General features: G+C 35.7%; 1 protein-coding gene across 2 annotated transcripts in view; it reads right to left on the minus strand.

Moving 5' to 3' along the window:
• LOC106784047 (semaphorin-2A) overlaps positions 1-25,000 on the minus strand; it is a 322,341-nt gene that overhangs the window by 222,262 nt on the left and 75,079 nt on the right. Inside the window, exon 1 of one of the 2 annotated variants that reach the window (XM_014743146.1) lies at positions 10,558-10,575. The exons of the other annotated variant lie outside the window; for it this stretch is intronic. Coding sequence (XP_014598632.1) covers positions 10,558-10,560 — 3 coding nt within the window. The 5' untranslated portion in view covers positions 10,561-10,575. Of the gene's footprint in view, positions 1-10,557; positions 10,576-25,000 lie in introns of those variants that run through there. 2 annotated transcript variants of the gene reach the window in all.

A 25,000-nucleotide genomic window follows, 5' to 3' on the forward strand; every position in this document is an offset into this window, starting at 1 on the left:
AACACAAAGAGAGATATAGAGAGAGAGAGAGATAAATATTTTAATCAATATTAAGCGAATATTCGTTAGAACAAAAAAACTGTTTTTAATATAATAATAATAATAATTATTATTATTCGTCGGATTTTTCTTTTATACTCGTTATATATTTTTATTAATACGAAATCGAAGAAAAGTTGTTGATCGTGAAAATCGTTCAAAAAAACAAATAATGAAAAATTAAAAATGGGAGGTAGAGAAGAGAGAAAAGTTGAAAAGTAAGGAAAGTCAAATTGACGAGTTAACTCGAGAAATCGAGGCTTTTCTTCCCCCTTTTCCCTACCTTTCCACCCATTCGGTCGAAAAGTTCTCGGCTTGGCCGACCGGAAATCTGACTTTCAATCGACTACGAGAAAGGGTAAGTGGGTTAGAATGGATTCAACGATAGCGCATTGCATTGGTCGCAGTTAGAGGCGCGAATGCAGATTCGAGATAGTCTAACCCGTTCCTAGTGCGCTCGTGAGGTAACTAGATGTAGATGTGTGGTTGTGTGCGCGCTCGTGTGCACAAGTACGTGTATTTGATTCATCGAATTGAAACGAGCTATCGCGTTGGGGCTAGCGTGCGAGGATACGATTTATCGTACGAACTTTGAGATAATCAGCGTCCCTCGGTGAAAACGATATCCAAAATATCCAGTTTATTCCTATTTAAAATAATAATAAAAAAAAAAAAAAAAAACAAAGAATCTAAAAAAAGAAACGACAATTTTCGTTGTCGACGCTACTATTTTGTTGGCTATTTAACGATTACATCCCTTTTTTTTCTTTCTTTTTTTTTTGTTTTTTAATCAGGTGATTCGTAGTTATACACGAATGCGAAAGAGACAAAGAAGGAAGAAAATTTTGTTGTAGGAAAGAAAAAAGGTAGAAAGGAAATTCGTGTAAGAGCAAATCTTTGTCGTAGGAAATCGAGCGTCACGCTCGAATAAAAAACCTTTCGAGAGACTAGCATGTCGTAGGGCCTCGATTCCGGTCGATCGTGTCAAACAATAAACCTATTTCTCCTCCTTCGAACTATGTCGGAATAAGATTCTGCCCTTTTTTTCCCTACGTAATACTATTCAATCAATTTTCGATATCGTAGTTCAATGATATTGCTAACTTCGATTTAATTATTCTGTTTTCTCGATGATTATCATCTAATTTATTTCCGACAAACACATACGAATATTTTTTACAAATATTTCTTATCCATATTTTCGAGTATCGAACAAATTTATGGAAGAACAAAAAATACTAGAATAACGAATACAATATGTACGATTGTTCTCTAACGGCGAAGGATCAAAAATTGTTTTGCTTAGGGGGTTTTGTGCGTTTAAAGTATCCTATATGTACAAAAAGAAAAAAAAAGAAAGAGAGAGAGAGAGAGAAAGAGTAAACAAATCGTGCGTGTTACACTATACAACTAACGTCGAACGTAACGCGAGAAATCCGACATCCGGGAATTAACGCACCGAGTGCTTTTACAAATCCCGACAAAGAGGGCCGTGGTAACAATAAGCCCCGGGGTAAGTGCTTACAAACACCGAAGGGAGTCGGTGAGCTCTACACCACCTTTCTCTCTGTCTCTCTCTTTTCCTCCTACTATCCCTTCTTTAAACTTCCCACTCATTCTCTCTTTTTATATATATATATGTATATAACCCTCATTTCTTCTAATGTAAATCTTTTCCGTTCCTATTCTTTTTCTTTTTGTATATAATCAATATTATTATTATTATTAATTTATTATACAAAAAAGACAAAAGAAGATTAATGAAACGTTAAAAATTACGAGCGAATTCTATACTTTCAACTAATTTTATCGATAAGAATTACAAAGGTAATAGTAACTTTTAAGAAAGAAGTTTCAACGTTATGTATTTTTTAATGATATATCGTAATCCATATTATTTTTAACGAATATTCGTTGCAACTAATTCGAAACATTTCTTTGAGTTTTGATAGAAGTCTCTCGTGTTGTAATTGCAAGAGTCAGAGGCTGATTTAACGAATTAATAAATGAATTATATATTTGAAAAGGGTTAAGCATCCAGTTCGCTGAGCGCTGAAACATTTCTCATTCCATTGTGTCTTTAATTATAATCCCTGAAAGGCTCATACAGAAGTGAGGATGATCCTCTTTCAATTTCTCCGTGTCCCAGCATCCCTTCAATGCAATCTCACATATCATATCACTCTCTTTATTTATCTCACTCATTCTCACTCGTGCACGTTATACCCCTCGGTATAGTTCAGTTCTACGTGCCTTGACACATACACATACGCACACGTACAAATAAATGCATGGGTAGTTATCGATATCGTTACGAGACCAATACGATAGAACCTATGGTATAGAATTTCACGAAAAGGGTGTGGAATGTACGGTCTGTCGATATATATATATATGTATAGAAATATATGTACATATTATGTACATAGAGATAGGTGTATATGTATATCGGTGGTGAAGTTCGCCCTTAGGGAAAACGTAGCTGCCACCATGGAACAATGCGTTGGCTTTAAACAAAAGGACCATCGTTTCTGGCAGGAATGGGGGAACCGGTCAGATAAGTAGTATCCACTGTGGGGATCGTTCACAATCTTGTATCGGAATATAATTTATGCGTTTTTACGTTACGAACTACCACAATGTGAGATTTATCAAAATCTGTTGTACGTAAATCGAACTCGTGTAATCCTCGAATAAATTTATTCGTTCGCTGATCGTTTGACGAGAAAGTGATACGCCAATTAAATGATTAAATTAACATCTTTAAATATTTATGAAATAAAAAATATATAATATATATATATAATCAGAATTTTGTGACGATAATATATCGTCTAATTTATTAAACGAGGTTGTGTAAGAATAAAAAAATAAACAAAATTTGCAAAAAATTGTCGAGATTTATAATAAACGGAACTACGAATTGTACTATAACAAGAAAAAGAAAAAAAGAATTCAACTTAGTCTTTAATGCATGCGAGAAAATATATAACGTCACAATGGCTATTCTCTCGCGTGCCCGGAGTGCATATCCCTGTCTCATCTTTTCCGATTTGACCACGGCGTACCCACGTACAAACGCTCTTTTCTATCTAGATGAACTCGTCCGTTTTACTCTAACTGAGTGGTGGTACCAAGTGAATTTCATGAATGTACCTCGCAAAAAAAAAGAGAAAAAAAAGAAGAAAAGAAAAATATAAAACCGAATCGAATTTAACTGGCATAGGCCGGTTCGTATTTCATTAACTTCTTTAAAAAAAAAATGTATCATGCCATCGCTTATCAAGTAAATTAACAAATAATTATTAATACTACAAATGACCGTAATCTTCGTTGATGTATTCAATTATTAAAAAAACAAAATTAATACATCTCTATCTCTTTTATAGTTTATTTTGTAAATAATCTTATAATAGGATACGTATGGACGGTGAACGAGCACTTATACAAAAAAAATTACAAAAAAGGAAAGGATATAAATACAATAGATACACAAAGAGTAAGGTATACTTTTTTTCCCTCGACGCCCAATTAAAAAGAGTAGGTTGGGTGGAATGGGGGAGGGACTGGGGGGGTGGATGCTTATCGTGATGCGAAGTAACGCTGCCGGCAAACTCGGCGGGTGTCATTAATCCCTGTGGATGCTCGTCCGTCTTAATTAGTACGACCACGGGGATGCGATAGGAGCAAGAGAGATAGAGATAGAGATAGGGAAATAGAGAGAGAAAGAAAGAGAGAGAGAGAGAATGAGAAGAACGGAAACACGGAGACGCGTGCAATAGTACTCGGGAGTAACTAACTTCAACCGGGCCGATGTTATTAAAGTTTTCAAAAGCTACCGGCCAACTCCAATTCCCCCTTTCCCCCGCCTCCCCCAACCCCCGATAATGCTACTTTCGTTTTTGCTTCGTTAGAAAGCGCGTTGATAATAATAAATAAGTGTTAGTTCGTATTTTCCATATGGAGAAATTTCTATTGTCTTTCTCTTGTTATTTATACGTATATATGCGTGGTATATTTATATTGTATTTATTTTATCTATATAATTAATTAGTCGCGTCTAATATTTAAATGCATTGAAAATATATTGAAAATGAAGATTTTAGTTTTTTTGTTTGTTTGTCTGTTTGTTTGTTCGCTTCCATTACTAACAATTAGTAATATAAAATATGATCGAATACGATGAGATATTATTCTGCAAAACTTCTTCTAATTATTAATATTATTATTATTATTATTATTATTATTATAACACGTTCATTTTATTTTTGTCTTACGGTTCTCGTAGTTGATCCAGCGAAAATAAACGGGTAAAAGGAATATTCTGAAAAGAGAAAATGGACGTATGCGAGAAAAAGAATTTTGGTTACGCGTTAGAGTAGAGAAGAAAAAGACTTGACAAACGGACAAGGGGGTGTTTTTTGTCCAAACCTCCTCTTTTTTTCCATCCTCGGCATCGTTTTCTATAATAAACCGTGTACGAATCACCGGTTACATGGCTCTTGCGAACGTGTTTGACGAGTAGTCGCCGGTACAGTGCCATTAAGATTTTTATATTTAGAAAAGCGACTCTCTTCCACTCTCTCTCACTCTCTCTCTCTCTCTCTCTCGTTTGACTACCCGGAGGCAGACCACGATAACAAGGGCAGTCATTAGTTCGGGTGAAAGCGCGAGAAACAATTCACGAGTCTGTTCGCTTCCAACACTATGTCGACACTACCCCTTCCCCCTTACCCCCTCACCACCACCCATCCTCATTCGGTACTTGTCTGCGTATACATATAAATGAAAATCTCATGGAAAATGGCGCACGAAAAACAATATTTGCTTACGTACCGTATACGTTTGCGTAACAACGTGAAAGAGAGAGAGAGAGAGAGAGAGAGAGAGAGAGAGAGAGAGAGAGAGAGAAGTTATGCTTTTTTTCTACCACGACCCTCAAACTTCAAAACATCAAAATCATAATCGAGTTAATAATTCGATTGATCGTTTCGCATTCCTTTTTTTATTATCCAATCTTTTCGTCAAACTCGAAAGAAAAGGAATAGGGTTTTGTCTTGCTAATGAAGGAAAGTGTAAAAGAAGGAATATAATTTGTCTTTTTAATCGATCACGTGAATAATTACGATCGTCGGTAACGAACGTTTACATTAATGAACGTATATATTACTTTATCGAAAATCAATGGCCATCAATCGCCATCCGACGAGAAACTAAACGTTGTTACGTTACACTTTTTTTCTTTTTTTGCACAAAATTTTTATCAACGTTATATATAATACAAGTTATAACTATCTCCTAATTGATAATCAAGAATACAGATGCGATTTTGTATACGATCGCTTTTGATTCGAAATAAAGAATAAAAGTGATACATATACATATGTATATTATAATATATATTGTATATATATGTATGCACACACACGTGTATGCAGTATATGACAAGACCCAATTAGTATTCATTAGAATCGTTAGTATCTATCGATCGGACCTTGTTAATGAGACTTTTGTCTCGTTCTATCTCTGATGAATTTTCATTATCATCGACTGTTAGCAAACTTTCAGCACGGTCCTTCGATCCTATCTCGTGAAACGAAGTTATCAAATTCTATTTGGAATTCGTAATCATACACAATAGTCGAAACAACGTGCGTAACGCAAAATGAAACGACCAAAAATCGAAACATTGTTAAACGTGTTTCGAAGACCACCACGATTAGTCGATATAATATTGTGTATAGGTATCTATTGGAACAATAAAATCAAACAATACGCGAATAAGCTTTCGATCATATTTTCATTCGGTTTAATATTCTCGTATAATGATGTAGTTAATTAAATATGAGAACAACGTAAAACACATCGAATCGACTATGTAGGATCGATGTACGATTTCCGAGAAATTGTCATTGCATGTGAACGCAACCAACGACGATAACGAAAGAAAGAAAGAAAGAAAGAAATAAAGAAAGAAAGAAAGAGAATGGAAGGGTGGGTAAGCGATAGCGTGACGATCGCAAAAAAAATGTCTATGTATATACCTATAGGCTCGAAGCTAGGGAAAAATTAGAGAGAGAAAGAGAAAGAGAAATCAAGAGAGGTTAAAGTCACGCGGACAGAAAACTCCAACGACCAAGCCCGGTTTGTTAAGGGGAAAGGTGGAAATGGGGGGATACCACTACCGTTTTTCTCTTTTCTTCCTTGTCTCTCTCTCTCTCTCTCTCTCTTTCTCTCTCTGTCTCGCTCTCTTTCAGTTTTTCTCTTTCTATCGGCGTCATTTCGGCGAGCACTCCGATCAAAAATTCCAGACTCGTAACAGGTTTTATGGATGATAAAAAGCGAACAGCAGCAAGCAAATAAAGTCACGCGAGTGTTTGATTACTGTGCCGGCTGTTTCTTGTATCCTGGCGATGAAAAGTGGTGAGTGGTAAAAAAAAAGAGAGAAAGAAAGAGAGAGAAAGTGAGAGAGAAAGAGAGAGAGAGAGATTGGTCAAGTAGAATATCTACGTTTGTTATTTGAAATGTTAAATAATCGAGCGAAAGAAAAGGAATATCTTTTTTGTTTCTTAAGTGTTGAATAAATTGTAAAAGTAGAATCGCATGGTCGGGCGAAATATTTTCAAATGGAGAATAGTATTAGTCAAGTTCGGGAGTACAAAATGAAATTTAGTCGAAAGGGCAGGTAGGAACACGCGATCTAGTGTACTTACCAGGTCTTAATTTGGTAATATTTTTACAAATGTATCGGCCAGAAAAATCTTTTCGTTCGAATACTTAACTCTAATAATGAGCAATCGCATTTCAATTTATCTACAATTATCGCGATAACCACGCGGAGCTCATTAAAAAACATCGTAAGTCGAGAATTATGCTAGGATTTATCGAACTATAATATAATAGTAGAACAAGTTTTTCAATGCTTTTGTTTCCGACGTTTTCTCTTTTTTTAAACATTACTTTTCCGTGTACGGTCCTATTATTATCGTCGTCGTCGTCGTCGTCGATCGTCATCGAAATGGCGTGCTTTGCAAACGGAGTAGTAGAAAAGAAAGAGAATGTAAAATAGAGAAGGAAGAGAATCGTAATAATGCGTCGGAGTCCACGCAAACGACACGTGCACGCGTAATGAAGACTTACGGCGAGTCAGGGTCGCCACTCGACGCTACTCGGCTCATTTACATCGCCATGACACGTAAATATAACTCGGGCTCTAATTTGCTACTCGATTTCAAATTTCATGACTCGTAGTGAATGTGGGATAAAAGCGTTCTTCCTATAGAAGAACGAGGGTGGGGTGGGGGGGAGGGGGATTTGGTAAAATGAACCGAAGCGTTCCCAAAATCGGCCTGCTCGTATACCTGAAAACTGTTGATAACGATGAGAAATTATGGTATGTGCTCGCGAACAAACCGTTTAAAAAAAAAAAATAATAAAAAGAAGTACTCTGCTGACATTACGGCGTGCACTTTAAGAAACATTTTTCGTTATTATCAAATCCTATTATTACTTATATAACGTTTATAACTTTAATATTTATTTATCGATTTTTTGTAAAGAAATAACTCTAAAACTGAAATAATTCGTTAGAAAAGTTTAATGAAAAGTTTTACGTTGTTTTTAATACTCTTAATAAACAGCGAGATATGATCTTTCTCACTTTCTCTCTTTGTCTTTTTCTCTTTCTCTTTTTCTTACTCTTTCTCTCTTTCCCTTCATCGCTCCTTCAGCTTTTACAGCAGAGAGACAAACTAAGTTTTCTCTACAAAACAAAGAGAAGTTTATAACTTAAGATACTCAAGAGTTTAACATGATAAAGAGACCGGAATTTCGTGGATTATCTCGTGCGTGAAAAGGTGCGACCAACTTAAATTGCTTATCTAGATTTAATGTATTATAAACAACTAAAGAACACAAGAAACAACGCAAGAGTGGCATCGATAATTCGTTTGAAATTAAAAATTGATAAAAGTATTAAACTGTAATAAAAAAAAAAAAATAAAAAGAAGAAGAAAAAAAAAGCAATTTTTCAATTAATAACGCTTCAATGAAATATTATTATTTAACTTAAAAATAACATTTTTGGTATATACAATCGAAGAATTCTTAAAACGAGTATATAATCAGTACAAAATAAATAAAAAAATAATAAAATAAAATAATTAAAAAAGGAAAAAGAAAAAAGCGAAGAGAAAATAATCGCGTGGTAAATAATAAATTATAAATGAAATAACAGGTGGGGAACACTTAAAGACGACGTTTAATTTTCGAGGATGATATTGGACGTGCGCACCGTCGGGAATTAATATAGATGGATATGAGTTATAATCTGGAATATGCGAATGTAAGAGTAAGTGAGAGAAGAAGAGAGAGACGGAAAGAAAGAAGGAGAAGGAGAAGGAAAAGGAGAGAGAGAGAGAGAGAGAGAGAAAGAGAGAGAGAGAGAGAGAAAGACAGATAGGAAGCGTGGCATATGCCGTTGACGTGTATGACTCTCGTGATGGGGATGATCACGGACTACTGACAGGACATTCGGCTGGTTGGTAGGACGATAGATATCAAGCCGTTTTAACGTAACTGTCGAGTGGACGCTTTCGCTTCTCTGAAACTGACACTGATGGCTTATCTCGTACTCTCTCTTTCTCTCCCTCTATCTCTCTCTCACTCTCCTCTTCGTCTCTCACTGGTCGATCCGTCGGTGATACACTAGAGACCGTCGATATCGTCCGACGAAGTCCTCGAGGAAGATGAAAGAGAGAGAGACGAGCAGATTAATTCGGCTTTGATCAAAGAGTTCCGTCTCCCAGTTTGAGCTTCGTTGAGATCGAGAAACGAGCTCGAATCTAGACGTTGAGTACCATAAGAGTAAGGGTTATCTATATCTAATACTAATTGCGTTTATGTGTACATAGAATATATTTTACCTTTCTATGGTTATATGTAGGTATGTATATCTGCTTATTTTGATTTTCTTCTGGTGTTGTTACCCATGTGTAAGAATGACGAAGTATATGGGATTAGAAACGATATTTTTCGATAAATCTATTGTCGTGTGTATGTGTGCGTAATACTATTTATTCAAATGGAAATGTAATTGCTATATATATAAGAACGATTATGTAACGTTTAAATTACTTTATATAAAGATAAATATAACATTTTAATTACTTTCGAAAACAAGATGAAGAGACAATAATTATCAAACGATCCGTCGCGAACGCGCACTCGTAATGTACTGAAGGATCTTTACTCTTCCCAGAGTAAATAAGTTAAAGTTTGTTATTTCAAACGTGTGTGTGTGTGTGTGATGACATAAGATCATAACAATATTTATTTCACTTTGGTAATAAGGAAACGGTAAGATAGGAAGATGCGTTTTTCTTCTTTTTTTTTGTTTTTTTTTTAGTTCAACTATTTATATATATACATGTATATTGTAATGGTTAATTCATTTATTCATTTAATGAATTGTTGAATATTTTTAAATCCAATAAATCCAATTGCTTATTATAAAGAAAATGTCTTGCAGAAGCTTTGGTCACTTGCAGAACACGGCAGAGCAATAATATCGCGGTCAATTTAGGGAACCTTCGTCTGACGTAAAGCAAATCAAATTCAATCGACAAAGCATGCATGGACCAATTAGCGTTTCGATAGGAATCCTTGCTTTGATCAACGGCCTTGACCACCGGACTAATCTCGCTTCTAACCATCGAGTACATTTACAGATTATTATTAGACGCGGTTGCGTACCGCCATCTCTTTGAAGAAATTAATTATAAATATCATATAATGTGAATTTCCAAACGTAAACATTTGGAAATATGTAAAATAAAAGAGAAAGAGGTAAAAATAATCGTAGGATAAATAACATTTTGTAAATTGAACTTACGAATTTTTCCAAAATCATTCTTCTAGGTACTCACCGTCTGTAACAAAGAGAAAGTAAAAAAATGAAGGTTAATTACGTTTAATGTCAAGACTTGAATTTAATTAAGTCGTTAATTCGCGCGAAATGTTGGCTTTAATAATCATCCGTTTTTGGTACAAAAGGCTTTCAACGAGGCTCCATCTTGAGTATGCAGAATCTTGTTCGTTATACCTTATTCGAGGGTGAACTTCAACTTTACGTGCTATCTACAGGAATATATAGTAGAGATATAAGTAATGGATGCTGGCACGTCGAGTGCCTTTTATTATGATGAATGACGACGGGTTTTCCACGACGGGTAGATTCAAGAAAGTAAATAACGCTGTCGAGGGATGAAACTTGACCGTGCAAATACACTGCCCAAATGAGATAGATATGTTTTTCCTTTACGTACAGTTTATTGATTGATCTATTTTAGATATTCGAAAAGGGGGATATCAATAATTTACGATTTTACCGATCGGACATTTATTCGACTTTATTATTAGTATTATAGAAAAGAACAGATACGTCCGTAAATATATCAAACAATCGAGTTGAATTTTGTTCGGCGTTCTGAGTTAGTCGAAGGTGACAAAAGCGTTTACCATTGTCTTGTTACGTAATCGAGAAGATCTTGACGGGCGTGCGAGGATAAAGGTAGGCGAGCGTCGGTGCGGATAAAGGGTAACGGAAAGGGTCAGAAAGGCTAGTCCATTGGCGGAAGGGTAGAATAAGGTTCGTTGATGCGTCCTAATAGAGAACGGGAGAGAGAGAGAGAGAGAGAGAGAGAGGAGAAAAAGAAAGAGAAAGGTGATCTTCCCATTCCCAAAGCTGAGATACTCGTCCGAGCACAGGCTCTCTAATCTACAGGAGAACCCTTTCAGGTTTTAGGGGTAGAAGAGCGCAAACATTTCCCCTTCTCATCATTTTCCACCACTACCATCACCACCACCAGCACGACTACCCTTCACCTTTAACCCTTTCTTCTTTCTATTCTTCGTCTTTTCTCTACGGTTCTCGTTCGAGTTGCTTTACGCTCGATCTCAAGCTAAACGAAAGTTCTGTCTTGTTTTCGAAATTAAACCGCGACATTGAAATCAAAATCTGGGAGACTTTAACAACGTGACAAAATGAATGAATAGAAAACAAGAAGAAAAGAGAGAGAGGGAGAGAGAGAGGGAAGAAGTGCTGAAAGAAGTTTGGATCCTTCAAAGGGTACGGAGTATATGAATAGAACTATCTTTCTTTTGTATTTCGTAATTAGTCTTTCGATGCTTTTTTTTTTTTCCTTTCCTTAACCCATTTCTTTTTCATTTTTTCTTTTTTTTCTCATTCAATTCGATTTTAAACACGAAGATCAAAAGATTTATATACATGTATTTATTTAAGGATGACTTTTTCCTCGAAGAAAAATCGTCTAATAAAAAGTATAGAGAAAATATTAACGAAACATTTTTAAAATAAGAAAAAAAGTTCGTTCTGACAAATCCTCTTCATTTAATGCAGAAGTCAACTACAAGGGAGAAAAAGAGCTTTACGAGTTTGCAAGTTCTTCCAAAGATGCAACGCCAGTTGAAAAGCTCGATTTAACGAATCTCTTTTTGTCCTATTCCTTTTTTTCTTTTTTTTTTTTTTTCTTTCTTTTTCTTATTACAGAATATCAGCAGAAGAGAAAAGGAAAATGGCAAACGGAAAGACGGAAAACAAGTAAGAATAGGATTTTCTCTCTCTCTCTCTCTCTCACTTTGTTTCTCTTTTTCTTATTCTTTCTTGTTTCACGTTTCTCTAGTAAGCAAGCAACCCTGAGACAGAGAAAGAGAGAGAGAGGAAACAGGAAAAAGAAAGTAGTAAAACGACGCAACAAGGGTTCTCTTTCGTTTTGAACACTCTTATCGTTATTACGCCGTTTGACGACCACAATGCCGCGAGGATATTGGCTGTGGGAAGTTGAAAGAACGCACGTGTTGGAGTAAGAAATAGAGTAAAAAGAAAAAAGAAAAAATAGAAATGAGAAAGAAATATCGTATAGGATGAAAAAGGATAGACAAACAAAATCGTGAGAAAGGGAGAAGTAAAGTGTATTCAACCGTTTGAATGCGGAATATAACCGAAGAAAGAAAAAAACGTGGGTGTACGTTTGTATGCATGCGTATAAGTGCGTTTGCTGCGAGCTCAAGCACGCGCGCGCGCGCTCACGTCTGTGTATGAGTATGTGTATGCGTGTAAGCAAGTTAGCAAGAGAGAAAAAGAAAACGATTCCTTTTCGCAGTTTATTCTTCCTGAAGCAGGATAAGGGATGGTGGAAAAGGGATCGAGACTGGCAAGTACCAACGTCAATAGGTACTACGAGAATGAGAGTGAGTGAGTGAGCGAGTGAGAAAGAGTGAGAGAGAGAGAGAAGGATAGGGAGGGTGAAGTCTCGTCATTATTTTCTAGCAAAGGCCAGCCATAAAAGCAACGATGAATAATTATCACAAGTGCCTTAAAGTAAGACAAACAACTAACCGCGCTCGACTTCACGTCCAAGTGGTGTATTTAACAAACAAACAAGCACAAATACGAGCAAAACGAAGTACATTGAAGTCCCTACGTTTGGCCCTTTCTCGCTTGACTGGACGGGCTAAAAAAAAAAGAATTGGTGGGCGGCGAATCCGTTGAGTCTAGCTAAAATCTCGTGGGACGTTTGTTGTTCGTAGGCTATTGTATTTTTTTAACTTAGAGAGTTTGATATGTAATTTATCAAAGGATCGATGTGTCAAACAAAAGATTCACCATCATCATAATTTATTCCTTTTTGATCAAATTTGCATTACATATAAATGCGTATAGAACAAAATTTCATGTACGCGTTTTCATTTAATTTTATTTACTTAAAATTTAAAAGCTAAGAAAAAAAAAAAAAGAAAGAATATTTGCTTTTTATTCCAACTACTCGTAAGTTTTTGTCGTTCGTTCGTTCGTTCGTTCGTTGTCACCTTTTTAAATCGAAGGTAAAAGCTGGAAAATCGAGAATTTATCCGGAAGATTGGGATCGTGAGAGAAACGGGGGAAAAATTTGTGGGGGAAAAAAAGGTGAGTTTAAAGGAAGAGGGAAAGAGAGTGAGAGAGAGAGAGAGAGTGAGGGAGAGTGGGTGGGTGGAAAGTAGAAAAGGGACGGTTCGTGCACACGCTGAACTACGCGGGCGTAGATATATACGGACATACGAGAATGGCTTAAGAGTCGTAAAATTTTACGATGCTCCTACATCGACCCTCCATTAGCGATGCCTTCTCGATTCTCACCTTGGCCTGGTAACGTACGCGAACCTTTTTCAACGGCGCGTTTACCACGATCGAAATACGAAGGGTTGGGAAAGGAAAAGAGAAAGAGACTCATATAAACCGTATAAAGGAACAAAAATGAATTAAGAGAGAAAGAGAGAGAGACAAAAGGGCTGATAGTATGGAAGGTAGACCTTTATGCTATTAAATGTAAGGGTATACCGTATTTCTGCATTTACGAAATGAAATAAGCAAAAAATGGAAAGAAAAAATATGGGGAAAAAAGAGAGAAATAATGGAAGAAACGTAACTGCTAAAAAAAGAAAACGAATAAATATCGTTACATATATATGAAAAATTAGGCAAAGATGGAAGGACATGCAAATAGTGTGTAGAGGGTTTGAAAGATCACAAAAATAAAATACATGGAAAGAAGATATATAGGATACTAAGAATAGATACAGAAGAAAGATAGACAAACTGACGAGCGAGATATAAGACAGACAGAGAGAGAGAGAAAGAGAAAGAGAAAATGAAGACTGGGTAGGTAGAGAGTTGATGGAGGAACTGGTAAGGAGCTGGTAGATGGAAACGGGCTGGTAGATGTTAAGGGCACGATCCGATCTCCGAGTGGTAGTTCCCCTTTGACATCATTTAGATAAAATACGGAGGCTCTTCCCGGCCTACGATTACCCTCACCACTATTTCCTTCTCCCTGTTCTCCTCTCTTCGCCCTTCATCAAGCAACATACTCCCTCCTCTTATTCCACTTCTCTCTCTCCACAAAAATAATAATACGTATTGAGAATTTTATAAAGAATGGATATTTTTTTGGATTGTTCGAACGGATAAACAAACGCTTTCTCGAGTGGATCTTAATTATTTTTTTTCTTCATTTAGATCTATCGGGATCTCAATCTTTGTTCATGTTACGACGAAAGAGAAATAAACGTTATGGTAATTTCGTGTATTCGTAATGAGACTGAAATTAAAATGAAAATTATAAGATAGTAGGATTTGATTTATCATTGAAAAATATTTTTATGATAAACTTAATGATCGAGAATATCTTTATTTTTTTTATCTTATTTTGTTATTGTTTTAATGGATTATTACGTTAAATAAATAAATCGGTCTAACTAATTCCTATAAATAGACTTTTAGGTATCTACTACTACTACTTTTGTAAAAAGTTCGCGTTGGTGATATATCAGACTAGTGTATATTCGAATAAGTGGCACGGTTCGAGATTACCGGTGAACAAGGATAAGATAGGAGGAGGGTGGGTTGGGAGGAGGGCAAGAGGGATTCGTAGGAAGAAGGAAAGTTAGCGACACGTCCAAACTTATCTCCCCTCTGTTTAATTTAACGTTGCTTCGAGTTAGCCGTTAACGCGTTCGCAACGAAACTCGAGCGTTCACTTTACCACCCTCCTCAACCCCTTTCTTCTCTTTTCCTTTTGTTACCTTCTCCTCCTACCTTCCCTTTAACTCAATCTATGTGTATATATATATATATATATATATATATATAGGTATATCTATATATCCTCTTTTCCTTATTTTCTTCCCGATTCGTCCACTTGGACTTTTTCTTCTACTTCAGTTCGTCGACCTATTTTTCTTTCTTTTTTCTTTCTCTTCACTTCCGATTCGTCCTTCTATTTTATTGGTACTCCTCTTTTCTCCTCCATTCCAATTCTCCATCCGTTTTCTAAAACCTTTTTCCTTCGTTATTTCGTTTTACGCGTATATATATCTCTCCTCTTTCCTACACACAGTTCTTTTCTATTCTTTTTCATCATTTGGCAATATCTTTCTCGTTATTTTTTTCTTTTCTTACATTTTATTTTTCCTTTCGCAAAAATCGTACTTTACGAATAAAATCGCGAAATACGGTAGTATGCGTTTGCTCGCAAAACTTCGTAATATTTGCCAAACAACGATACTCTCCCTCACTCGTTTAGGTTATATCGTTACTAAGAGAACCATTTCGCACCATTTACCTTCTAATTTGTAACTCGGCAAGTTGGCGCGACCCAAAACTTCGAATAAAGGTGGAAAATGGCGACGAGAGATTACGATACGACGAAAACCGTTGGACATTAAGAAAATATGGGAAATCCTGATTTAATGAGACTTGATTAAACGATACGTACCCCATGCTACCCGATCGTTATTACTTACTTAGTTTATTATTAAAATAAGAATATTAACGCGTACGATATAATATTTAAACGTAATTTATTTTCAAAATAAATTCACATTGCAAATTAAATCTTGTAAGAGTATAACGATTGTTATTACAGTTAGCTCATGCATACAATTGCAATAAACGATTAAATAGATAACTAAAGATAGAGAGAAAGAGACAAAATACAATCACCAATTAGGCTCATCCAAAACGATCATTTTATTTCCGCATATTCCTAACTCGAATAATCCGTTTACATAAGGTATTCGTTGTTGCGAATGTATGAACTCGTTTACGGGATCCTTCAGGATGCTGGAGTGGAGCTAATCGCATACTTCTCTCTCTCTCTCTTTATTTTACATACATACATAGATACACGTATAGGAGGAAGAATAAACGGTAGTGAAAATTTCGTACGAGTCGGTGGTATTCAAATGAATTGACCGAGCAAAGGTAGACACCACTCGTCGAGTTGGTCCAGACTGGGGATGCTGTACGGTATTGTAAATCGTTGCTGCTTCGATGTTCTACTCTCTGTCGTCCACCCGTTATCTCACTCCCTCTCTATATCTTTTACTCTTTTTTTTTTTTTTTATCGAGCTTTTCCGGTTTACACGCTCGTAAAATGGTCGGCAGAGGTGCTTTCGACGTGGTGTGGTCGTTCGAGTGGAATCACTTGTACAAGAAGTACGCAGAGATGAACATGCGCGCGCTGGGTCAACGTTGAAATCAATCGACGTAGAAACATTGTACTCTCTCTCTCTCTCTCTCTCTCTCTCTCTCTCTCTCTTTCTTTCTCTATCAATCTATCTATCTTTATTTTTCTTGTTAACATCGTTTAGTTAAAATTTTGTCGAGATAAATTTAGAACACTATTTCCAAACTATCGAAGATAAAAGAGTTTTGGGGCCAGAAGGAAGAGAGAGGATACGGTTTAAATGACAAAATGTTATCGGATGGAAGAAACATTTCATCATTGAGAAACGACCTCATAAACGTCCGTCCGTAGAGCCCCAATTCGTAATAAGACTCATGCTATCACCATTGGACTTTCTATTCTATAGCGAGAGAAGTTTTTTCTCGTTCGAGAGAACGAAAAGTCAGCAGCAGGAGCAGGTCTTGGGAGGGTTTAGAATGAATAAACGAGAGGAAGAAGTAAAAAGTATAGTGAAATAGAGATAAAGTGTGAGTGAGAGAGAGAGAGAAAGGGAGAGTTGGTTGGCGAGGGGTTGTAGAAAAGAGGGGATGGGTGTACCAAGGGATCTTAAGAAAACTCGCAATATTTACTCAGCAGAAATCAGGCACGACGTAAAAATACAAATCGCCCTAATCATTATTTACTTTACTTTACCCGGAGCGTCGCGTTCCTTCTCTCTCTCTCTCTCTCTTTCTTTTTTTCTTTCTTTCTCTCTCTCTCTTCTTCCCCTTTCTAAAAAGGACTGAAACCCTTCAGATTGGAAGTCGACAAGAGTAAAGAACTTTCGACCTTTTAGTGCGAGCTCTAAACGTCGATTTGCAATAAAATGCGAGAGTTCGAAGGTAGAAAAGAATGAACAGGAAAAAAAAAAAAGAAATAAAATAAAATTAAAAAAGAAAAGAAAAGAAAAGAAAAGTAAAACGGAAAAGTCTGATTAAAGACCAAGATTCTTGAACCGATTCTGGCTGGTAGGCAAGTGCTAATTTCATTAAAGGTACCTTGTTTCTAGCCACTCGTCGTTTCTCTTTCTCATCCCCTTAAACTTATCCTATCTTTGATTCGATGAAGTAGTAGTAGCCTTGATCAATTATCTTACTCTGATAATACCGAGCTAGCTAGTTAGATATTGGAAAAGCCAGTGGGGAAAATTCTGGCTGATTTTTGACCATCTTTTAGATTCGAATTAGATCTTACGTGAAAATCAAACCTTTTCTGATATCAACTAATAAGATAAGATCAAATGGAAACAACTTTACGTTTTTTCGATTAACCATCAACTTTCTTTTTCTATCAATCGTAGAAAGAATTTCGTGAAAAGATAAAATAGTTTATGTGCGAGAAAGAAAGAAAAAACGGGCTAAGAATAAAATTTAGACCCATGTGTGTGTGTGTGTGTGTTGATATATATATATATATATATATATATATATATATATGCTAAAAAAAAGAAGAATCANNGAAAGAAAGAAAAAACGGGCTAAGAATAAAATTTAGACCCATGTGTGTGTGTGTGTGTGTTGATATATATATATATATATATATATATATATATAAGAAAAAAAAAAAAGAAGAAAAGCTAGTCCAGAAAAACGCCTCAAATTTCCTATCTCAATTTCGCGGGCACTATTCAATTTCCCGGTCCCGCGACTGAAGGAAGGATGGTGAACCGTTCGGATATTTCTTCTTTCTTGGTTTTTCTTTTTTCTTTTCCTTTTTTTTCTTTTCTTTTCGGTTTTTTTTTTTTTTTTTTATTTTTTTTTACTTTATTCTCGTTCGCTCTTTCCCCCTGTTTCTCTCTCATACTTTTTCTCATTCGTTCTATCGGATAGAACCAACTCATTCTTTCTTCCTTCTCTTCTTCGGTGATTGCCGGCTAGCAATCCCAACCTCGATCCTTTTCTTTCTTTCTTTCTTTCTTTCTTTCTCTGAGTTTGACTCGGAAAGAGGAGAAATAGACCTGCCACGAGTAACGCAGTTAGGTGAACGCGTGGCCAATGAGCCATTTTGTCTCCGACCCCTCCAGGACTTATTTTTCATTCTTTCCTCGAAACGTTAGCTTTCTCTCCCACTCAAGGCAATATAATCCCGACTTTCTTTGTCTCTATCAGAAATGAGAGAGAGAGAAAGATAGCCGATTTTTTTTCTCTTTTTTCTTGATTATCTCAGATTAAGCTGAGTCCAGAGACAGGAAACTGAGATATCTGAAAGTAAAAAACGCATTGAGATATATATCTTACGTAAGCCTAATTGAATCTTTCTTTTGATTTTTTCTTTTTAATCATTAAAATTCTACTTCTTCTTCTTTTTCTTCTTCTTCTTCTTGTTCATTTTGATTCTCTTGAAAAGAGTAAGCATTTTTCCTCGTTTTAATTTCATTAAACCTCGACCGCTAAAAGAGTTCAAAATTAAGTCCTTGACAATTAAGAGTACATACTCGCGTGTGTGTGTGTGTGTGTTAGTAAAGATAAAGTACCGGAAAATCGATTCTCTTATTCTCTTTTATTTTACGACATGGCGTTTGATTGACTTGCAACTCGTGGATAACAGAGCGAATCGTAAAATCGTTTACGGTAACATCAGGGTCGTTCTCGATCGATCAATCAAACGTAAGTACTTACTTACTTACTTACATTAGTTCTGCTCATTTTTCTACTATTTTACGAAAGACCGTTTTTCTCTACATCGTTTTCGTACGTTGAAAATAGAACTTAGATTGTTCATTCCCAACGTCGTATAATTGTCTTACCACGACGATTGACGAAAATATTAAACAATATTGATTTTTGTATTTAAAAAATTTCTTGGAAACGAAAATAAAATATAAAACAACAAAAGAAAAAAAGAAAACGGATAACGAAACCACGATGTTTCGTTACTTCTTAAATCGTTCACTTTTTTTTTGTCTCAAAATAAGAAATAGGTATAACGATCTTTACCGAGAGAAAAAAGAAAAAGAAAAAAGAAAAAAAAGATAATGATAAGTGAAGTTAAAAGAAAAAAAGGAAGACTTACTTATCGGTGAAAAGGATATTAACGAACGAAGCCGATTAAATTCGATTATATGAAAATTCGAAACAGAACGAACAAATTCTAAAGAGTTTTTAAAAACTTGAGATGGTTTATATATATTCGTATGAAAAATAAAGACAGAAAGAAAAAGAAACAGAGAGAAAGAGAGAGAGAGAGAGAGAGAGAGAGATTTGAACAAGTCGAGAGAAATTGCATCTATCGAGAATGGGATTATATTCCGAGTATTGGTTATATAGTCTCCGAAGTTCTTCTGATCCGTTTGTTCTTGATCTAAACTTAATTAGTTTACCGACTGCAGGTAATTATCTCGATTATTCGAGTGTAGTTCTATCTTATATTCATCCTTTCGAGTTTCGTGTCCTCTTAAAATATCACTATACTCTACACACTACACATTACATTTATATTCTAGTGTAACTTATACATACATACATGCGCGACATACACGTTATCTATTTTGCTACGTTGATTGATTTCATGTTACGAATACTGAAGAGAAATGATTGATGCCGTGGTTATCCGCAACGTTAAATGTATATCAAAAGAGACAGAGAGAGAATCACAGTTATATATATATATATATATAGTTATAACTGTGTAACTATATATACAGAGAGAGAGAGAACCGACCTATTTCGATGATTTCGTGTTACGAGTAAAACTGAGATAGTGGAAATGAACAATGTTAAATTATCTTTTTTTAAGGGGAAAAAAAGAAAGAAAATATTACAAGAAAACAACAATTTTAGATAAAATGAAAGATTTATCGGGAATAAATTTTCTAACGGAATTTTCTTTCCTTATTTTCTTTCTCTTGTTCTCTCACACACATACACACACACTCTCTCTCTCTCTCTCTCTCTCTCTCTCTCTCTTTCTCTCTTTATTGAACGATAATTAACAAGCGTATCATTTTATTTTTATCATCGTAAATTCGACGATAAAAAAGTTTCGGCGGTGATCGTCTCGCGTGTTCGTCTACTCGCGAGAACGTACGTTAGCCATATTTCATGAGAATGAGAGGATAATTAGTTGGAATAACGGAAGATAAAGCGTCGGCCATTACGTAAGCGATGCAATAAATGTAAATCAGGTGGTCGAGGAAGCGGTAATAATTCGCACTCCAGTCCATTCTCTCGCCCTTCTCCTCCTCCTCCACCTCATCCCCCATTTCTCATTCTCTCTCTTTCACTCTCTCTCTCTCTTTATCTTTCTCTCACTCACTCTTCATGCTTCCAAAAACACCGACGCGTCATCCGGCTCTATTATCGTCCAGTGATCGTACATACATACCAACGGAGAGGTTCCTCTCACTTTTCCCTATATAGGGACGGGCCCTTCCGAAGTAGCAGCGATTAAACGCGTCGAGACGGCCATAAAAAGCGACTTCCTCTGTTTTCCTTCCGTTTGTTTTCCTCCTTTTTTTTGATTTACCGTCGTCAACATGCCGGACTATCTCAAGTGTACTTCTTGCCACTACTAAGAATCTTATTTGTTTCTTTTTTGAGGAAAGGGGGAAAAGAAAAAAGTATATATCGCATTTGTTTTTTTCTTATACAGATTGAATAGACAAACGGTGGTTTGTTTTTTCCTCTGGTCAACCATGATTGAATTAGGACCTGTCCCGAGTTAAAATCGATGTAATTTTTTTTTTCTCTTCTTCTTCTTTTTTTGTGGTTTCATTAAATGAGAGAAAAAATGAACGAATTTATTTTATACGAAATCCAATTGTTAATGTTACGAACGAAATGTTAATATAAAATATATATTTATCAAAATGTGAAATAATTAATATAGAGAGAGAGAGATTGCGAAGTTTGCTTTGATGGCGTTAATGAAAGACCGACCGAGGAATTGCTGAAATGAGAGAGAATATCTGTAAATCTTGAAATGAAATACGGAGATTTCAATTTTGAGGCTTTAATGAAACCACGCGGAATCGATTTTAGCCGGGAGTGGAAATGAGCAGGACACAACAGGAACGGCAAATGTTTGAGTTGTCGTTCTGTTTCATTTGGATGCTAGTAGCAAAAGATAGCTAGAGGGAAAGGGGATGAGGATGAGGATGAGGATAAGGATGAGGATGAGGGCGAAGTAGAAATTCACGGTTGGAAACGGATGACACGCGGTAGGAGGTAAACTCGTGCCTGCCAGAACAGAAACAAACTATGCTACAGAATCATAACGATCAAAATCATAACTTTCCCTCCGACCTCCTGCTACCTCCTTTCAACCTCATACCTCTTCTTTCGATTTTTCTATTTCTAATTATTTTTTTTACAATAATGCCGATTTATATTATGCTATTTGCGATAAACCGTAATATTTGTGACTTTCTATGAAATGACATAATCTCGGCAACACTTATTGTTCTAGTATCCTAGAGAACTACAGAATGATTAATTATCCTTCTGTAGGATTAACTTGCTGTTAGTGAATGATATAATCATTACTATCATTTACTTTTTGATTTGTAATCAACGAAATGGTCTTTTTTTATGATACGTTTTCAAAATGCACAAGTTTTTTGTATTTAACAGAGAAAGTAAATTATTCGTGTTTGATATCAATGAAACTATATGTAATTAAACAATTACAGGTTTTGAATACGCGTAGGTATTTACAAATTTAAACTTCGATGAATAAAATACACAAAATTTTCTTTTACGAATGTTAGAACGAATGATATAAAATAATGAATAACGGTCCAATCGGTGTGAAATTTTTCTGAAAGGCGTTAATGCACGCGCGTGCCTCTGTACATTTTTCTTCTTCTTTTTCTTTTATTTTTTTGTTTATAACGAAGGAACAATGCGTACGAAATATATATATATAAAACATAGGCCGGAACGTTTTCAATATGAAATGTGTGTACAACAAGAGAGTTTACTTTGACGTGGATATATTTTTGCGTTTAACGTAGCGCAAAATGATACTTCATTACAGGTGTGATGAAAAAAAAAGTTGCATACTTACAATCGAGAGATTAGAAATTTTTGGGCAAAAATAACGAGAGACAAATCATTTAAATTCAATGGGCATTCGGCAAATAACGAAACAAAAAATAATACGGTAGATAGTCTACCGATAATATATACACGATATCAAATTCTGCGAATTTCGGAAGAAATTCACGAGACAATGGCTATTATGAAAATAGGGGAGACGGGTTTCTCCGATGTACAAATACGTATATAATGTTTTTTTTTTTTTTTACGTAACATTGGAGCTTTCCTTGAATACTCCACTCAAAAGAAACAAAGATCGCGTTTACATTGCATCGAGTCAATGTCGTTCTTAAAAAGGATAACTACTTAGTGGTTGACATTTGTTTCTTTTATCGTACTATGCATTATTATGAGGGAAGGAAAAACGATGAGAAATAAGCGAATGGAAAAAAGAACGGGAGAGAAAGGGAGAATAAAAGTAAGTGGAAGGAAGAGCAAGGCTGGAAAATCTCTGTTTCTTTCATTCGGTCCCTTTTTTCACCTCTCTCTCACTCTCTCTCTGTCCTCTCATTTTGTAACCCTCTTTCTTTCTACTTTCTTTTTCAGAAGGTCTTGCTCTGTGCCAAGACCCGGGCCACCAGGAACGGTAGAGGTGCTTTACATTGAAGCACAATGCAATGGGCGTCGTTATGGCCGAGCGGAGCCATAAAGACTGCCGTCTCACTCGACGCACAAAGCACGCTATTTTGCCACCCTTACCTACTTCCAGAAAACTTATTCATCGTACTACCTACTTCGTCATCTATTTTTTTTCCCTTTTTTTATCTTCTTTTCTTCATCTTCTTCTTCTTCTTCTTCTTATTTGTGCATTACAATTTTATGTGTCCCCTCTTCCATTCGATGACGATCTCTTATCTTTTCTAGTGTCTACTCGAATTCATTTTATTCCGATTCTCTGTTATCATTTGTTTATTTCTTATCCAAACAATAGGTTTTATTTTAAACGAGGACAAATGATATTAATTATTTGTCATTTTTCTATCACTCATTAGAATTCTATTAAACTTTGTTGCAATTAAATAGTAGAGATCAACGTAATGGTAATCAGACAGAAAAAAAGATATCTTCTTCCGTTGGATAATGATTTCTTTTTTATCTAATGTCCACACTCAAATTCATTTAATTACAATTCTCTGTTACAATATATTTTCCATATCGAAACAATAAGTTTTATTTTAAACGAAAACAAAACGATCATAATTATATCTCAGTTAATTCTGTAAAACTTTGATAGAATCAAGTAGTGAAAATCAACGTCATGGCAATCGGACACAGCAAAAAAAGAAACATAAATAAAAATACAGACAGATCGTAGTCATCGAATAAAGTTTTGTGAATTATAGGAAAGAAACGTTTTTCCCGTTTTTCGAGGGTGAAGATAAAACGATGGTTTGTTGAGTGGCCATCGAAAAATAACGACAAATCATTCCATTAGCGAGCGGGAAACCATTAATCGCGTTCCCCTACTTTTTAGCCGTTGGCGTAAAAGCGTCGACGACAATCGGGTCGGAGGAAAACTGAGTGAGAGGTTAGGTGATAGTAGTAGGATAGGAGAGAGGGTTAGTAACGGTGGATGGTCGATGGTTTGGCGATCGACGCCGTATAAACTCCCTGGCTGGTTGGCTGGCTGCTTTTATGGGCCTAATATAAAGAAACGACCTCGGTCAACTATCTGCCAACAGCTAGACAACGTTTTATGAACTCCCCGTCGCGATAACATAACATAATCTCTTCTTCTTCTCCTTCTTCTTTTTCTTACTTTTCCTCTTCCATATACCTTCCTTTTTCTTTTCTTATTTCTATCTCTCTATCTCTGTTTTTCCACCTTGCGTATCTTTTCATCCTCGGGACACAAGAATCCTATAGTCCTCCTACCTAAGATGTTTTCTATCTTCGTCGTTCTATTTCTTTCCATTTCTCTCCTTTTCTTTTATTCGATTTTACAGTGGTTATTTCTTCTTTTCTTTCTATCTTTCTCTCTAACTCATTCGCTTTCCATAGTATTTTCAATCTTCTGCATCATATATCGAATGACGTACTAGAAAATGGAATAAAGCTACGACCGAGTTCTCTCACCTTTTGGGAAAACGAACGTCACAAAACAGTTATATGGAAGTTTGGTATTAGTGAAACAGAATAGAATCGTGACTCCGTTTCGATCGGAGTAACCATTCGATCGATATTTCACAGAAATATCGGTCAAAATTCTATTATAATATATGTCCTTCTTATGTAATGTTGTAATTTCGTAAAAAACTGATTATAATTTATCCGCGCCATCTTTCTTTCTCTTTTTCATAAATCATGAACGTGCGCGTCATTCCTATTTGCAGTTTTCTACCCAGGTGACCTCATTTTCTTTCTCACGGAAAACGAATCTCTTCATTGCAATACCGAAGAACGATTTTACGAGATGCGCGTGTGAAAACGTGTGAAAACGTTAAAAAGACATACGAAACTATTCTCCATTTTCTTTACTTTATCTCTTTATCTCTTGCAAGCAAGCAACCAGGCAGACAGGCAGGCAAGCAGTCGAATAATCTGTTCTTTTTAGTGAAAATAAGCAGATTTTGTCGAAAAAAAAAAAATTTCTATTACAATGACATTTCCGAGTCCCACGCGCGAATGGAATATATTTTCCGTCGTTTCTTCTTCTTTTTCTTTTTTTTTTTATTGTATATATATATATATATATGCAAACGCACACACAGAGCAACAGTCAGACACAGAGACGAATATATTCAACGAGCTATTGTTTGCTCATTAGTCGAAAAGGATGATGCGATTTTTCATTTCTCGTTCTCATCCTTTCCATGGCTCGGTTAATTCACGAAATTCACAAAAATTAGGTATGGCAAG

The sequence above is a fragment of the Polistes canadensis genome, unplaced genomic scaffold, assembly GCF_001313835.1.
Source record: "Polistes canadensis isolate GaletaPanama2010 unplaced genomic scaffold, ASM131383v1 scaffold_29, whole genome shotgun sequence".
NCBI classification, from domain to species: domain Eukaryota; kingdom Metazoa; phylum Arthropoda; class Insecta; order Hymenoptera; family Vespidae; genus Polistes; species Polistes canadensis.